The following is a 15,343-nucleotide window of genomic DNA, read 5'->3' as shown; positions in this document are numbered from 1 at the left end:
TGCAGTGGGGCCGTACAGCTCTCTTGGCTCCCTGGGGTCACCTGCAGCCCCCCACCCTCGCTTCCCACTTTTCCGAGCTCCGGCATCCCCCGGCAGAGCGGTGACACCTATCTAGGGGGACTCGGGGGCCCGAAGCCCATCACAGGATGCCCCCATCCCCGCCGAGGCGCATCCCACCCCGCTGGACCACTCTGCCCCTGCTTGGGGCTGGGAGGAGAACTGGGTCAGCGATGTAACCATGGAGATGCTGAAGGAGATGCTGAAGCAGCGCCGGCACAGCCCCGCTCTCCAGAACCCTTTAAAGATTAACCAGACCCGTCACCCTGGTCTCCAGCCGGGGATGGGGCTGGGGGGCTGAGCCTCCGCGGCGGGGAGAGCGGGGCAGACGCTGCCCACTCCTCCTCCACCTGCGCAGGGCGGTAAGATGCCTCCATCTCCTCTTTTCCTTTGGGGTGCAAGTGCGGGGAGGGCTCAGCTCTGTCAGCCTCGCCGCAACGGTGATGGAAACGCAAGAGGGAACGCGTTGTCCTGCCGTTCGTGCTCGTCTGCACGTTGTGCATCGGTGCTGGGCGCTGGCTGGGCAGCGGAGCAGCCGGAGGGATGCTCCAGCCATGACACCTCCACTGGCGGCTCAGCCAACGCTCGGTGGCTCCGGGCAGCCCGCGGATCGCTGCCGGCTCCCTGGAATACTCGCCAGTGCGTGGCGGTAAGCGGGGGCTGCGGGCGCTGCCCCCCACCCCGGTGGCTGGGATGGTGCAGGGGAGGAGGGGGCTTGCGCGCGACCCGTGCTTCGTTCTGAGAATCTCGGTTTATTGCGATATAGAGATTAAATAAAAGCCGGAGATGGGGGTGAAGGGAAAGCCGGTGCCGTTCCCTGTATCCCCCACGGGGCTGCGGGTGCCACCCAGGATGCTGCTGTGGTGCCGAGGCCGCCTCGGTGGTGGGAGCCGTGGGCTTCGGGGCTTGGGTGCAGCCTCCAGCCCGGGCACCGGGCACCTCCCGCGCGGCACCCGCTCCCTGCAGAGGCAATAAGGGGTAAAATGATGGGTAGGGTAAAGAAAATCCTTCCTTTGGGCTGAGGAGCGTGTGCGCCTCTTCCTTTGCGGTGGATTATCCCGATGTGTGTTGCATTGGAAATGATCCCATTAGCGCTCTGCTCTCCTGATCTAATTTGCTTCCACCAGAGCCCCGTGCTTTCCTGGCGGCTGAAAAGCCGAGCGGGGAAAACAGCAGTAGGAGCCTTTTGTGTTTTCCTGATGGTACGAATAACGGGGCTCGGTGGCGGCACAGCTTTTCGCACCCGTGACGCTGCGTGGAGAGGCCTTGAGCTGCACCGAGCCAAACCCTCGCACGAAGGGACCTGTGTTTGTTTCAGCACAGCCTAATGTTGGGTTGGCAGGTGGGGAAACTGAGGCACGGGGAAGGGATCAGTGTGTGATGGAGGCTGCGGTGGGATCCATTCCTTTCTGTAGGTGCTTCCTAAGAGGAACCCCAGGCTTTGCAAGGGGTCACGGCGGGTTTGGAGCCTGGAGAGTGGTGGGTGGTGGTGGAAAATGCCCATCCTGTTGGTCCCAAAGGCAGTGGCTCAGCTCTGACCCCTCTTGAGCAGACACTGAGCGTAGGGCGAGCGCTGGTGGCTGCTCTTGCGCATCCTGGCTGTGCCGGGGCAGCTCCAGAGCTGGTGCTCACCCCACGCCCATGGCTTGATCGCACTTGAGCCGTCGTGAAAGTGTTGTTCAGCAGCAAAGGCAGAAAATCCCACGTGTGTACGCGAGGGGCAGCTTGTGCCGCGTGCCTGGCACCCCCAAATCCTGCCAAAAGGAGGTGTCGTGCCGGGATCCCGCTCAGCACCGCTGGGTGTGAGGAGCCGGGGGACGCAGCGGGTCACTGCCACGCGGAAAACACCAGCCAGAAGGGAAACGTGGGGCAGCGGCTGCTCCCTGGGAGCTCGTTAATGATATTAGTGACTAATCGCCCAATTGCCTCTGTTTGCATCCCTCCGGTAATTGATAAATCCGTGCGTGCGGCCGTGCTGGGGCCAAAGCCCGCGGCTCCCACCGGGTCTCAGCCCAACTGTGCCCCTGCGGCGACGGCAGTGGGGGATGAAGCCCTCGCTGTGCCCCGCTGTTCCTGGCCAGAACTCATCCCCTACCTTTGTGCCCATCTTTCTCTCTCTCTCTGGAAAGAGAAACATTTTTCCAGGCGCTGCCTCCATCCATTATCATAAAGTGGCTTCACTTGGCCCGGAGTTAATAATTCACCTTTCCTGGGAAGATGGATGCTCTCAGCCCACTGGAGTTTAAATATTCATGGGGAAGGGAAGGCAGCGAGCGCGTTTGGCAGCCGCGGCACAGCCTGTGTGCCCAGCACCCCCGGCACATCCATGGGGCCCCTCCAGGCACCGCCTGTGCCAGGGCTTCCCGGTGGATCCCAGCGCGGCGTGGTTCGCTTGGCCAGGGCTGGATCCATCCCGCGGTGGAGCAGAGCGCATAGGGATGCTGCAGCCGTGGTTTGGAGAAGGTGCTGTGCAGGAGGAACGGTGCTGGTTGCAGTTTTGGCTCACGGGCAGGGCTGGATGGGGCTGACCCCAAGTCTCAGAGTCCCCTCGTGCCCCCAAACCAGGCGGGTTGGTGACACCGAGCTCTCTGCGCACTGGTCGTGAGGGCTGCCGGGGTTCCTTGGTGGGTCAACTCTTGTGGATTCTGCGCCCCTTCCCTGTGCCATCCCCGGCCCCTGTGAGTGGGGAAAAACGGTCCCACTGGGATTTCATGGCTTTGCCAGCGCCTCGGGGTCCGTCTCTCCGCGTGGGGCTGCTGTGGTGGGGACAGCGGTGCCACGGCCGATGCCACCACCCAACCTCGCTGTCCTTGACGCCTGCCGTGCCTTCCCTGCAGCTGATCCCACCCAGCAGCGCCGGCGAGCGCGCCAGCGGCTGACCATGTTCAACGGCGATGCCAGCTCCTCGGCGGCCAGGAATGTCGTCCGCAGCTCCAGCATCAGCGGCGAGATGTACAACATCGAGAAGAGCGCGCGGGGCAGCGCCGACTCCGTCACCATCACCGCCAGCAAGAAGAGACGCTCCAGCCTGGGCGCGAAGATGGTGGCCATCGTGGGGCTGTCCCAGTGGAGCAAGAGCACGCTGCAGCTCAACCAGACCGGTGAGGCGCCGCTCCCGGCGGCCCAAAGCAATTTCCCGCTGTCCGTGTCTGAGAGAGACACCTAAAAACCCCATTTTAAATCCCCTTTCCCGGCACTTCTCCAGGTGCCAAAATCTGCGGTGGGGACGTTGCCGGAGCTGTGCCAGCGCCGGGGTCTGAGCTCAGCATCTCTGGCTGCGGGCAGGGAGGGAGCTCAGAGAAGGGACTTGTCAAACGCTCTGGCTCTGGGAAATATTTAAATGCTTAAAATAGCTTTTTTAAAGGGCAGGGGAAGCAAAAAAGCTCACTTTAATGCAGGCTTTTTTCTCTAGTTATTGCTTTTTGGTTCTGGTGCTCGTTGGCATTGAGTGAGTCAGGAGATGTCCCACAAAGAGAGGGGTTAAGCGGTTGTCTTCCCGTCCTGCCCAGTCCAGGCGATTCTAAAAGGGTAGGATTATCCCCAGAAGCCAAGCAAAAAGTGCCGGAGCCGGGCAGGACAGCGTTTGGGGATGGCAGGACTGGGAATGCCCGGCTGCCGGTGCCCAGGGGAGCAGCACCTGCTCCAGAGGGGCTGCCAGGATGGGCCAAACGCTTCCGCAGGGACAACCCTGGCTTAGCAGGAGAAATCCGCCTGGCCGGGAGCAGGGGTGGCGCGGTGCCGACACGCACACACGCTCCCGCGGCAGGAGTGGGGCTGCCGGCGATGCCAGGGATGGATGCTCGGGCCACGCTCCTCCTTCTGCCATCTGCCACCGCCTGGGACGCGTGGCGGCAGGGATGGTGCAACCACACGGAGAAATCGAGACCGTGCTGATCGGTCCGTGTTGAGGCTCTTCAGCCTGGGGAAGAGAAGGCTGCGGAGAGACTTTCCAGCACTGAAAGGGGCTCCAGGAAAGCTGGGGAGGGGCTCTGGAGAGCTGGGGGTGCAGGGAGAGATGGGGGGAATGGTTTCAGCTGAAAGAGGGGAGATGGAGATGAGATCTTAGGGAGAAATGTTTTGCTGTGAGGGTGGGGAGGCCCTGGCCCAGGGTGCCCAGAGCAGTGGTGGTGCCCCATCCCTGGAGGGGTTCCAGACCAGGTTGGATGGGGCTTGGAGCCCCTGATCCAGTGGGAGGTGTCCCTGCCCATGGCAGGGGTGGAACTGGATGGGCTTTGAGGTCCCTTCCAACCCAAACCATTCCATGACTCTATGACTCTTGCCCCTGGTTTGGTGCCCATCCCACGGGAGGGTCTGGGGGCAGCGAGTGCTTCCCGGACTCACCCCTCTCTCGGCTTCCAGAGGGCGGCCCCAAAAAGCTGCGCAGCAACATTCGGAGGAGCACGGAGACCGGCATCGCGGTGGAGATGAGGACCAGGGTCACCCGGCAGGGCAGCCGGGAGTCCACGGACGGCAGCACCAACAGCAACAGCTCCGACGGGACGTAAGGCAGCGCGGGGCGGCACGGGGCGCCGGGGCTGGGACCCTCCCGGTGCTCTTGGGGGGACGCAGCATCCCGATGCTCCACGGAAGCCCTTCGCTCTCCTTGGTGCAGGTTCATCTTCCCCACGACCCGGTTGGGCGCCGAGAGCCAGTTCAGCGATTTCCTCGACGGGCTGGGGCCGGGGCAGCTGGTGGGACGGCAAACGCTGGCCACCCCGCCGATGGGTGAGTGCCGGGGAGCGGGGCGACATCCCCCACCCTGCAGAGCAAGGGCAGCGTCCCGGCTGCCGTGGGGCTGAGCAGAGATGCTCGAGCGAGGGGGAAGGGGCTTCAGGAGGCAAAAGGGGCCTCGTGCTCCTCTGCAGAGCTCCGGCGGACAGGCTCGACCCTGGCAGCGTCGCTTGGTGCTCGGCACGTGCCGGGTGGTGCATGGCTTGCAGATGCTCCCCTGCTGCTGCCGTTGCCAACCTTGCAGGGCTCAGGGCAGGACAAAGCAGCAGCTGAAGCTTTTCTTGAGGCTTCTTCTGCCCCTCTGCTCTGCATCAGCTTCTCCGAGCATCCTGCTGCAGAGGGGACCAAGAAAAAATGGGTTTCCCCCCATTTTTTCCTTTTCAAATCCAAAATGACTACAGAAAGTGGTGGCTCGAAGGTGTGAATTCCCACCCCTGGCTGTTCCCAGGCTGGACCAAGGTGTCTGCCCCGTGTCCTGCAGAGGGAGCGGAATTGCTGGGAATGGGGGAGCTGCCCAGGGGAAGGGTCACAGTAACCAGGGGTTCCATCCTGCCCCCCCAGTCCCCAGAGGAAAGGGACCTGGTGCTGCTGGCCCCACACAGACCCCCAGTGTGAAGGGAGGGGATGGAAGGCAGCAGCTGGACCCCCTCTGGGTTTGTCCACCTTCCCTGGGAGGGGATCTGGCTTCCTTTGGGGCGAAATCCTGCAGTGCCCATCGCCTGCTGAATCCCTAACGGCTCCCACCGTTCCCACGCCGCGGGAGCAGCCGGTTTCCTCGCGCAGCCCCTGACTCGCTGTTGAAATGCCAAGTGTGTTTTGAGAACATCCAGGTTCATCTCGCTCCTAATAAACCCCGCCGGGACATCACCCCTTCCCTGTCCCTGCCTCCCCCCGCGGCCACACGGCAGCGAGCGACGGGGTCGTGCCAGCCAAGGGACATACGTACGTACGTACAGGACGGCGTAAGCGGGAGAACAACTTCACAGTGAGCTCCGGAGGTGCCCCGTCACGGTTTTCCCTGCAGCTGCTCCTCCGTAGGGAGTGGGGAAGGACCCCAGCCGAGCGCCCTGGGAGCTGGGAACTGGTGGATCCTGGCCCTGGTGGGGTGCTCAGCCACCCACCCCTCCTGCCCAAGGCACAGCCCCGTTAATCCCAGCCCCGTTTCCCATCACGAGGGGATAAATCTCCCTCCGAAGCTGCCATGGGATGCAGCCGGCAAGGAGAGGGGGGAGGAGGCTCTCACCCGATTCTCTTCGCTGCTCAAATCCAAGCATCTTCACATCAGCTCAGCTTTGTCCTTCCTCTAAATTCACCATCAATCAGGCACCCGAGGTGGGATGCGGGGTGCGCTGGGGATGGGGAGCGGGCGTTGGCGCGGGGCTGCCAGCCCTGGGGGTCACGTCTCCCACTGCTTCTTGGCAGCACGGAAAGGAAGAGCTGGTGGGGAGCAGCCCTGGGGGGAGGTGGCCATCGGGGAGGGTGCTCAGCGCCTCTCGTCCCTCCGCCTAGGTGATGTCCACGTCGGCGTGGCTGACCGCAACGGGCAGCTGGAGGTGGAGGTGATCCAGGCGAGGGGACTTATCCCAAAGATGGGCTCCAAGTGCATCCCTGGTAGGTGGCTGAGAGAGGAGGAGCAATGGGGACGGGCGCTGTGCTGGGAGTCTGCTCCGAGTTGATGTTCCTCACCTGTTTTCCAACACAGCCACCTACGTGAAAGTTTACCTGCTGGAGAACGGCGTCTGCCTGGCCAAAAAGAAGACCAAGGTGGTGAAGAAAACCTGCGACCCATCGTATCAGCAGCCCCTGCTCTTCGAGGAGAGCCCTCAGGGCAAAGTCCTGCAGGTGACGTACTGCCCGCGCACAACCTTGGGGACAGGGAGGGATCAGGGGAGCAAGGACAGGGCAGAGACCCCCAGCGTCCTCACTGCTGTCCTTCAGCCCTCAGCCTCCCGTCCCGATCACGGCAGGTTCTTCCCAGCCAGGGTTTGCTGAGTTCTCACCCCAACTCCCACCCGGCGAGCGGGGGCAGCTCGCCTGACGCCCCCTCTGCCCCGCAGGTGATCGTCTGGGGAGATTACGGGCGCATGGACCACAAGTGCTTCATGGGGATGGCCCAGATCGTCTTGGAAGAGCTCGATCTCTCCACCGCGGTCATGGGCTGGTACAAACTCTTCCCCACCTCCTCGCTGGCCGATTCCAGCATCGGACCTCTGACGCGCCGCCTCTCCCAGTCCTCCCTGGAGAGCTCCACCAGCCCCTCCTGCCCATAGGCAGCGGCTGGGAGGAGGCTGGGAGGAGAAAGGAGACGTCCTGACCTACCAAAACTGTTAGTGGATGCCTGTAAATACCCTCTCCTTCTTTATTTTTTTTTCTCCCTTTTGTTTTCTTTTTTACAACCTCCTTCCTCAACGCCCCCTGCTCTCCACACGCTCCTCCCCGAGCACGCGTCCCGGTGCGCAGAGGGGGACGTTGGAGAGGGAGTGAGGGCCGTGTGTTTTGAGGTAGGGGGAAGGAGAAGCAAAAAATCCCCACCCCTCCGTGAGGCAGACGGGGCCCACGGCTGCCGAGCGATCCTGAGACTGTTACCCACGCGTCATCCCGGTGGGAAAGACCCGCGGCGCCGCGTCTCTCCTGCCCGAGAGAGCATCTCGGTCCAATTCATTCAGCGCCGCTGCGAGCAGCACGGTGATGAGGTTTCTTTTCCTTGGGTTTCGTTTCCTTGCCTCTGAGGAAAAGGGAGCTTCGCAAAGAGGAAAAAACTCAGAAAAACAGTCCAACTCAGCACTATTTTCTTTTCCAAGGAATGTAGCATCTTCTCTTATGTAGCTTGCCACGTGCGAACACCACTCACTCTCTGCAATATCGAAGAGACTCCGGATTGACCAGAAACATCTGCCAGTCCCTTCCCGTTTGTTCGTGTCCCGACACTGATCCCGCCACACTGAGCAAGCACTTCTGGTGGCCGTTTCTCTTCTTTATTTACCGTTTTTTGTGTCGGTAGCATGTAGCCTGCGACCAGTGACATTGCCAAAGTGCGAGAGGGCAGGAAAAGGTGCACTCACCTCACCCAAGCGTACGCTGGTCTTATCCTCGTGTTTCACCGCCGACCGTGGTCTTGTGTGGCCAAAGCAAGACCCAAAAGATAAACTCTGTGATGCCTCACGTTAAAATTCAAGTCAGGAGAAGGTGAACCAATGGAGCAGGAGTGCCGTGATGCTGGCTGATCATCTGGCTTCCACCCCTTTCTCCAGCAAGGGCCAGGATGCTCTCCTTCGGTCCGGGATGCTCTCCCTGCATCCAGGATGCTCTTCCTGGGTCCGGGGTGCTCTTCCCAGGTCTGGGATGCTCTACCTGCGCCTGGGATGCTCTCCTCGAACACCCAAATCCCCAGCAGGAGCAGAGGGTTCGCCAGACCCCATGGCAGGACGCACCTTTCTCTGACTCTCAACTTGTTGGTACGCTACAGGGGAACATCTCAACAGCATCTTCTGCTGATCTGGAATTAGGGTGACTGAGAGGTTACGAACAAAGGACTAGACGCTTTGAATTTATTATCAAGATGAGTGTTTTGGGTTTTTTGTTTGTATGTTTTGTTTGTTCATTTTTAAAGCAGCATTTTGGTTCCCCTAGAGGGACCAGTTCTTGTAGCAAAACCGAGAATTACGGAAGCTTTTTTTGAAGGTGCCTAATGAAATTTGCTGAAAATACTCAGGGGAGACACCACTAGAAACTCTGGTTTCTTCGTAAAATATACCGAACACAATGACTGTCCTGAAGGATCAGGTCCTGAAAGAGGAAAAAAAAAACCCAACACATCAAAAGCTGAGCAGTCTGGAGACTGGAAGAGAACAAAAGGTAACCAGAAATTCTTACCGACCAGCTGGCTCTGACCTTCAGCCTTTAACACAAACCCACCTGCAGCACAGTTGGGGTTTTTTACAGCAGAGAATTCCACACAGCACAGAGCACAACAAACCCAGCCTGTGGTTCTCCTGGTGACACCGGGAACGATGAGCCAGCGCCAACCTGTTGTCCCAGTGGAACAAAACCAAACCTGAAGGAAAAGACTGTTGCGATGAAGCTGTCCCCTCCACCGACCCAAACCTGAGGAGCAGCAAAACTCCACTGCGGGACGGCTGCTACACCTGACACCGTGACTCTAGTGACATTGGGTCAAGGAATTGCTGTCGTGGACTTAACAACTCCACATCACTACAGACCTCCAAGAAGAGGGGTGGCTGGATGCTGCTGGCCAGGGACGGAGACGGGTCTGCTTCCAGACCCCAGTGCTCGCCTCGTACAGGATTAAATCCTCGTCTGCTGGAGCGGTAATGGCTCATTCGAGCGATGTATGGGGGATGCACACACAGCCCAAAGTGGTTTGAGGAAGCAAACTCGGTGCCCTGACTACTGAGACGGGAATAAACAGTGGCTCGAACATGACGTTCCTTCCCAAGCACGAAGCAGCTACGTGAGGTCAATGACGCCTGGACGAGGCTAAACTTTCTCTGCCCTGGATTTTTGGATATACGTGAGGGAAAGCATCTCAAGAGGAAAAGCTTTCTGCTCCTGCAAGCTAACAAGATTTGCTTTTGCTTTACCGACTCTGTTTCAATGGAAACACAGAAAACCTGCCTGTGGTGAGACAATAAACACGTCCAGGGGGAACTGGGAGAGCAGAGCGGACAGAGCAGGGAGCTCTGCAGGTATTTGCTGCTCACTGGTGTGGATGCAGCATCCCATCTCCTGCCCCTTCCCACACACAGTTTGCTGGCTATACCTCTCTCCAGTGAGTCGCAGAGCTTTGCTGCTCCCCCCTCTCCACTTTTCTTGCAATAGAGAACAGCAGTGGGTGAAGAGCAGCAGGAGCACCGGGACAGGCGCACACCCACAGCAGCAGATGCCCAAGGTCCAGCAAAAGGCTCCCTGGTTCTGTGCCAGCTGGAAAACCTGCCCTGGCAGGTGGAAAGTCCAGAGAAAAGGACTACATCCTGGAAGGCACACCTGGGCACCCCAGGGAACATGGAAAACCCAAATGCTTCGGCTTATTTTTTATCTCCGATAGACTGAGGATGCATTGGAAGATAATGGCATAGCTCACATCAGAACAAACTGCAACACAGTTCATGGAATGGTTTGGGTTGGAAGAGACCTCAAAGCCCATCCAGTCTCACCCCCTGCCATGGGCAGGGACACCTCCCACTGGATCAGGGGCTCCAAGCCCCATCCAACCTGGCCCAGAACCCCTCCAGGGATGGGGCAGCCACCACTGCTCTGGGCAACCTGTCCTTTCTCAGTGATGTCTACACGTTTGCTGCAACGTGATGGGTTTGTGGGAACAATTCCTCCTGCTCTCTGAGAGCATGGCAAGGTGGAGCCACCGCACCGGGGGCTTCACATGATGGTTGCTCACTGGACTAACTGAAACTCATCAAAACCTGAGCTTCTTCACCCTTGGCACAATGTGCCCAGTCTCCCTAGGGAGCTGGTCCTCACTTCTCTGGGGAAGCATCGGAACCACTTTACACTCGTGTGGAAGAACTGAAGCGGGAGAAGAGACAGCAGCGTGCCACGCTCACCTTGCAGCATCAACTCCTTCTCGTTTCTGAACGCATCAGACCATGTGCCAGATTCTTCCCCTCCTCAAACTACAACAGCAAAACAGCCAAGACACCCGGTTGCTTTCTGCACGCGACACGCCGGAGAAACCAAAAGCTTCTGGACTCCAGGTTTCTTTCCGGGGGAATGTTTTATTGCAAAGGGCATTTTTTTTAACGTACTCTGTGATTTGCAAAAGGTCACTGCACTGCCTAGGTATTTTGTGTTAGATTAGTTCCTCCCTTTCCTCCACCTTCCATTAGGAAAGGGAATTCAAACCATTTGAATACTTTCCAGATATCTTCCCTTAGAAAGAACGATTAATATTAAACAGAATCCGCTTTGCAGCCCGTTCCACACCCAGCGCTCGCAGCAGTGACTGAGCCGCACGCAGCACCCGCCTGAGACACAGATGACCTTACTATAGCACAGCGGATGCTGGTGGGGGGATCCAGGCACCCTACTTAAATGATAAGGACGGATTTTGCCAAAATAGCCTTGAAATGATACTTAAACATCCTGAAACTCTAGTTAAAAAAGTCAGGGCCACGCAGCAAAGCACAGAAACCACTCTATGATCTCCTGCCCGGGTCTAAGTGACCCCCGGGTTTTCTACAAGCCTGGAATGGGCTTTGTTTGCCAAAGCTGAATGAACATTTTCTAGGGCACCAGAAGGCAGACCAGGCTTCTGGGCTCAGTCAGAAAGCACCTCCTGTTCATCATCATCATAGCATGCTGAGAGCCTGGGGAGAGGAGGCTTAGGCATAGTTTTCCTGAAATCAAGTGAGAAACACAACCAAGTCACTGCCCAGAATCAGAAGACAAAACCTATTCAGTGGCTTTGGAAAATGCTACAGAGCAACAGAGACGGAGGGAAGCATTCCCTCCATGGCCACCTTTGCCAGCTCTTAAAGCCTTTTCTCCAGGAGCAGTTACAGACGTAGCTCTCGATTGCAAATACAAGACCCAAAATTCCTCTAGGAGTGAGATCAGGATTCCCCTTGCTGACAGGGAATCGCTTTTGTTCCCTGTCTTACACGAGATGAGACTCGAAAAGCCAAGGCTGTATTTGCCCACATCACTGCAGGTGAGTGGAGTTAATGCATTTCAATACCTTTGCTTGTTGAAGTGGGCTTGCAGACACTCCGCAGCAGCGCGTACAGTCGCAGGTCTCTGGTGATCGAAGGCCATGTATAAAATCAGCACCAGTGATGTTTTTTCGGGCACAGGGAGCCTACCTTCTATTTTCTTCCAGTTGACTCAGATGCTTCTTCCCAGATTGATGTGAAACGCTTGGACAATGCACATCTCTAAACTTCCTTACGGGTGCGCATTCGGTTACCGATTTGGAAAATAACTGCATTTTAAAGGTCAAGGAACAGTGTTCAGACACCGTTCTCCTCGATGGCTGGATTCAAAGTTTAAATGCGTTTTGCATCACAGATGGAAAAAGATATTAAGAGCTCTCTCTGCTTTCCTTTGGGTTTTCATGCCTCGAGTCAGAGTTCTAAAATTACCTTGAGTAAAAGCAAGGTTTGCAGCCCGTGATGTGCCAAAGGCATGACCGCCCCTGCCAACGCTTCGCTAGCAAAGCTGTTTCAACTGGAAGTCTTCCTTCTACTCCATGTTTGCAAGCATAGAAATGCCCCCACCCTTGGCTGGTTGTTAGAGGGGCAAGAGTTGTGTTGATGAGCTAAAAAGAAGGTTGAAAGGCTGCAGAAAGGAATTCCTATGGGTAAAAAAAGGGGTCTGCAGTAAGCCTGGTTGGAATTGGTGGGGTAAAGGCGTGCTGCGTGCAACCCACCTGCAGTTAAGACACAACAGACTTGGTGACCAGAGGTGACAATGCTCACCTTAACTGAGCTGGTCCGTATTTAGGGAAGAGTTAGGTTTTAAAAGGAGACAGAATAATGTACAGTAAAGGGCCTACGTGTTTGTCTCGCTGTCTGAATAACCGCCACACTGTTTAACCCCGTTCATCTGCCTTGGGCACAGACACCAGGACACAGTGCAGGAGCATCCAGGAGAATGCAGCTTGCTTTGGCAGCTGCCCCCAAGAGCTGGTGTGCCCACTGTGCCTGGCTGCAGCTCCAATTATTTGTATACCTCATTTTTTTTTGTCCCCTCCACCTCCTTTTTATCTTTTTTTTTTTTTTTTAAGAACCAGAGCTTAGTGCACTCTATCACGTTCAGGTTATTTTTTGTTGTAACTGTGCAATGAAGAGCAATTACCCGGGGCGTGCGTTTCCCACCTGCTCCCACGCCGGCTCCTCTGCTTCGTTTAGCACTTGCACTACTGATTGCTGAGCTAAAGGGCACGGGAGGCCAGAGTGCTTCTCTGGAGGGAGGGATGGTTTGGCTGGACAGGAGGTACCCCTCTTCCATCTCTCCTCTTAAGAAGCATGTGCATAAACAGTGCTCCACAGGCTGCCTTTGTTTGCAGCTCTGCTCCCCTAACAGCTCGGCAAGGAGACGAGCATCTCGGATGCAAGGAGCTGAGGACAGCACTGCTGCTCTCTGAGGAGCAGAAAACCCTCATTAAAACTTTTGCCTGGATTGCGGAAGGCCAGAGAGAGCCTCCAAAGCAGGCAGAAAGGGTGTCTCTCTGGCAGAAGGGCAGCTGTAGAACACTGATCCAGTTTCCTAGCAGGATTGCTGTCTGTATATACCTGCTAGATCCCAGCACTCGCTAAACAAAGGGAACTTTGCCCTAATGCTTGCAGTGAGAACCGTGAAGCGATGCTTGATGCCAGAGAGCCTCTGGATGGAGCAGCACCCCTCCCTGCACCCAGCCGGCCAGGGACCCTGGCAGCGGATGCCTCGGAATGTTAGCACTTTGAAGTTGGTGGCCTTGTTGTTTTAAAAGGGCTTGATCTTTTCATGCAGTTTAAACTAAATAAATAATCTTCCCCATCATGTTGTCCTACTCCCCACCTCAAAATTAAGCGATGAACGAGCACCTGGATCATTTAAGATACTGTCTAGGACTCAAGAATCTGTCATTAATCTCAGTTTATACCTCAGATGTAAAAATATCTAAATATGTCTTAATAACAACGCTTGGTAAAGTAGCAGCTTCAAGTCTGAACTGAACTTTGTCCTTGAATTTGATTACTAACGGCACCGGGAAAACCCAAACCCACATAAGCACAGAGAAAAGCACCGAGGAATTTTTTAGAAGCACCCAAACTAAAGCATTTGTCCTATCAAAAAAAGGCAGGATTTATATTCCTGTACCTTACAAATCTTTAAACACAGCCTATGCCCTTTAAGGTGTGTTAGCTCCCCCGAAAAGTACGAGGGGGCAGAATACAAATATGCACTGGCAAAGAAAATTTACACAGAAGGGTCCAAGACGGTTACAGATCTGAGGCAGCGAGAGATGCACCCAGAAGGACTCGGCCAGGTTCTAACCACAGCCTTTGTCCCCTGGCTGCTGCTTCAGGTGGCCAAGAGGAGTATCTGGACAGGGGTGCATCTCGCAAGAGTGACAGAGCCACACAAGGGCACAAATCTGTGCTACTTCACTTTTTCCATCCTAAAGTCCCCAACCAGCTGTGCTGTGAGTTACGCAAACAAGAGAATCCCATTAGACTGGGAAATTGTCACAACTTCATTACCCACCAGCTAATTGCTATGAGGAGCTTAGCCTTCAATCTCTAACGAAACAAGACATCTCACCGTTTGTGTAGCACACGTCAACCTTAGGTCTTTCTGTGTGTCTGTTCCCTAAGGGGAAAAGAAGAGTTAGGTGCAGAACTTGTGCAGTACACACTCACCCTGAGTAGCTTTGCACTTTTGGAAGCCGGGATGTAATTATATTAGAGAAGAAATCCGTCTGCCTTCACTAACCCACTCGTATTTTGTGATAAACTTTGCTTTGATGACAGATTCGTTAAGTTTAACAACTCCACCTTAAAAATCAATGTCACAGAGGGGTGAACTGGGGGTCCTCTAAGCCCCGGTTCATGTTCAAGACAAGGGGATAGGCTTGTGATGGATACTCGAGAAGGGTAATAGATTTAAAAAGCAAACGGTGATTTTCTACCTGTGTTATGTACTGTTTTATATGTGTGTGGTCTTTCTTAATGTAAAACTCTTGTATTTTTGTGGTTTCTATGCAGCAGGACTGATGGCTGTGAGGCTGCACGCTATTTTGTAAAATATTCTTAGCCGGTTTTCCCAAGGAGGGAAAAAAACCCTGAAGTATTCACATTTTCATTGGCTTGTACCTGCATGTACAATATTGGGGCAGTAAGTGAAGATGATTAAAGCCAGCTTGAAAACTATTCTTTGCTTGAGTTGAGCTTCTCAAAGCATCCAGTCCAAAACCACATGTGCAGCTTAAAGCAGCAGCCAACCTTTCCTTCCCATTGTCCCCAATACGCTGGGGAGGAGGGGAAGAGGGAGAAACCCTCTTTTTTTCTGAAAAGAGCAGGTTTTGACTCGAGAAAAGAAATACTAGGATAAGTAAAGCAGAGGCCCATCAACTCAAGGCTCCCGCTGAGCTCCCCCCTGCACTGCACAAGCCTAATGAAAACTGGCCTTTGTTTAGGCGACTCCCAAAGCCCCCCAGCCTGTCGTATTCTCACTGTTACCACTTTTTGTAAAAGCTTAACATTCACCTTTCGAATAGACCTCGGTCAGGTTTTGTTGAATGTTCATGTAAAGCCGCCGTCCTAATAATTCCAGTTCTCCCTGCAGCCAGAGCTGCCAGAATGCTGCGTTCACCCACACCCCTCAGCTGTGAGTCTCTTGTATATAAAAGTGTCAACTGACCTGATTCTGCCTCTGCCGAGCCTGGTTCTTTGCATGCCGATAGTCCTTAGCAAACACCGTTCTGCGCCTGACATTTGGGACACGGCCCTGCTACGAAGCAGATGGAGTCGGTCTGATTTGGATGAAAGGCTCCAAGCCCCCACACCTGAAGTGAACAACTCGCACGGGTGACAGCAGT

The 15,343-nt window shown here is 55.7% G+C and overlaps 1 protein-coding gene across 5 annotated transcripts in view; it reads left to right on the top strand.

Annotated features, from left to right (window-relative positions):
- RIMS3 (regulating synaptic membrane exocytosis 3) overlaps window positions 1-15,343 on the top strand; it is an 81,264-nt gene that overhangs the window by 7,301 nt on the left and 58,620 nt on the right. For 2 of the 5 annotated variants that reach the window (XM_054086159.1, XM_054086157.1), the window contains exons 2-7: window positions 2,895-3,158; window positions 4,417-4,558; window positions 4,670-4,782; window positions 6,298-6,399; window positions 6,491-6,630; window positions 6,846-15,237. In XM_054086159.1, the coding sequence (XP_053942134.1) occupies window positions 2,939-3,158; window positions 4,417-4,558; window positions 4,670-4,782; window positions 6,298-6,399; window positions 6,491-6,630; window positions 6,846-7,058 (930 nt within the window). In that variant the 5' untranslated portion in view covers window positions 2,895-2,938 and the 3' untranslated portion in view covers window positions 7,059-15,237. Of the gene's footprint in view, window positions 1-217; window positions 420-466; window positions 707-2,894; window positions 3,159-4,416; window positions 4,559-4,669; window positions 4,783-6,297; window positions 6,400-6,490; window positions 6,631-6,845; window positions 15,238-15,343 lie in introns of those variants that run through there. The other 3 variants (XM_054086158.1, XM_054086160.1, XR_008453273.1) reach the window with 3 other exon arrangements.

This window comes from Cuculus canorus, chromosome 22 (assembly GCF_017976375.1).
Source record: "Cuculus canorus isolate bCucCan1 chromosome 22, bCucCan1.pri, whole genome shotgun sequence".
Lineage (NCBI taxonomy): Eukaryota > Metazoa > Chordata > Aves > Cuculiformes > Cuculidae > Cuculus > Cuculus canorus.
The sequence above is the reverse complement of the archived record's forward strand: the minus strand, read 5'-3'. Positions and strand labels throughout refer to the sequence as shown.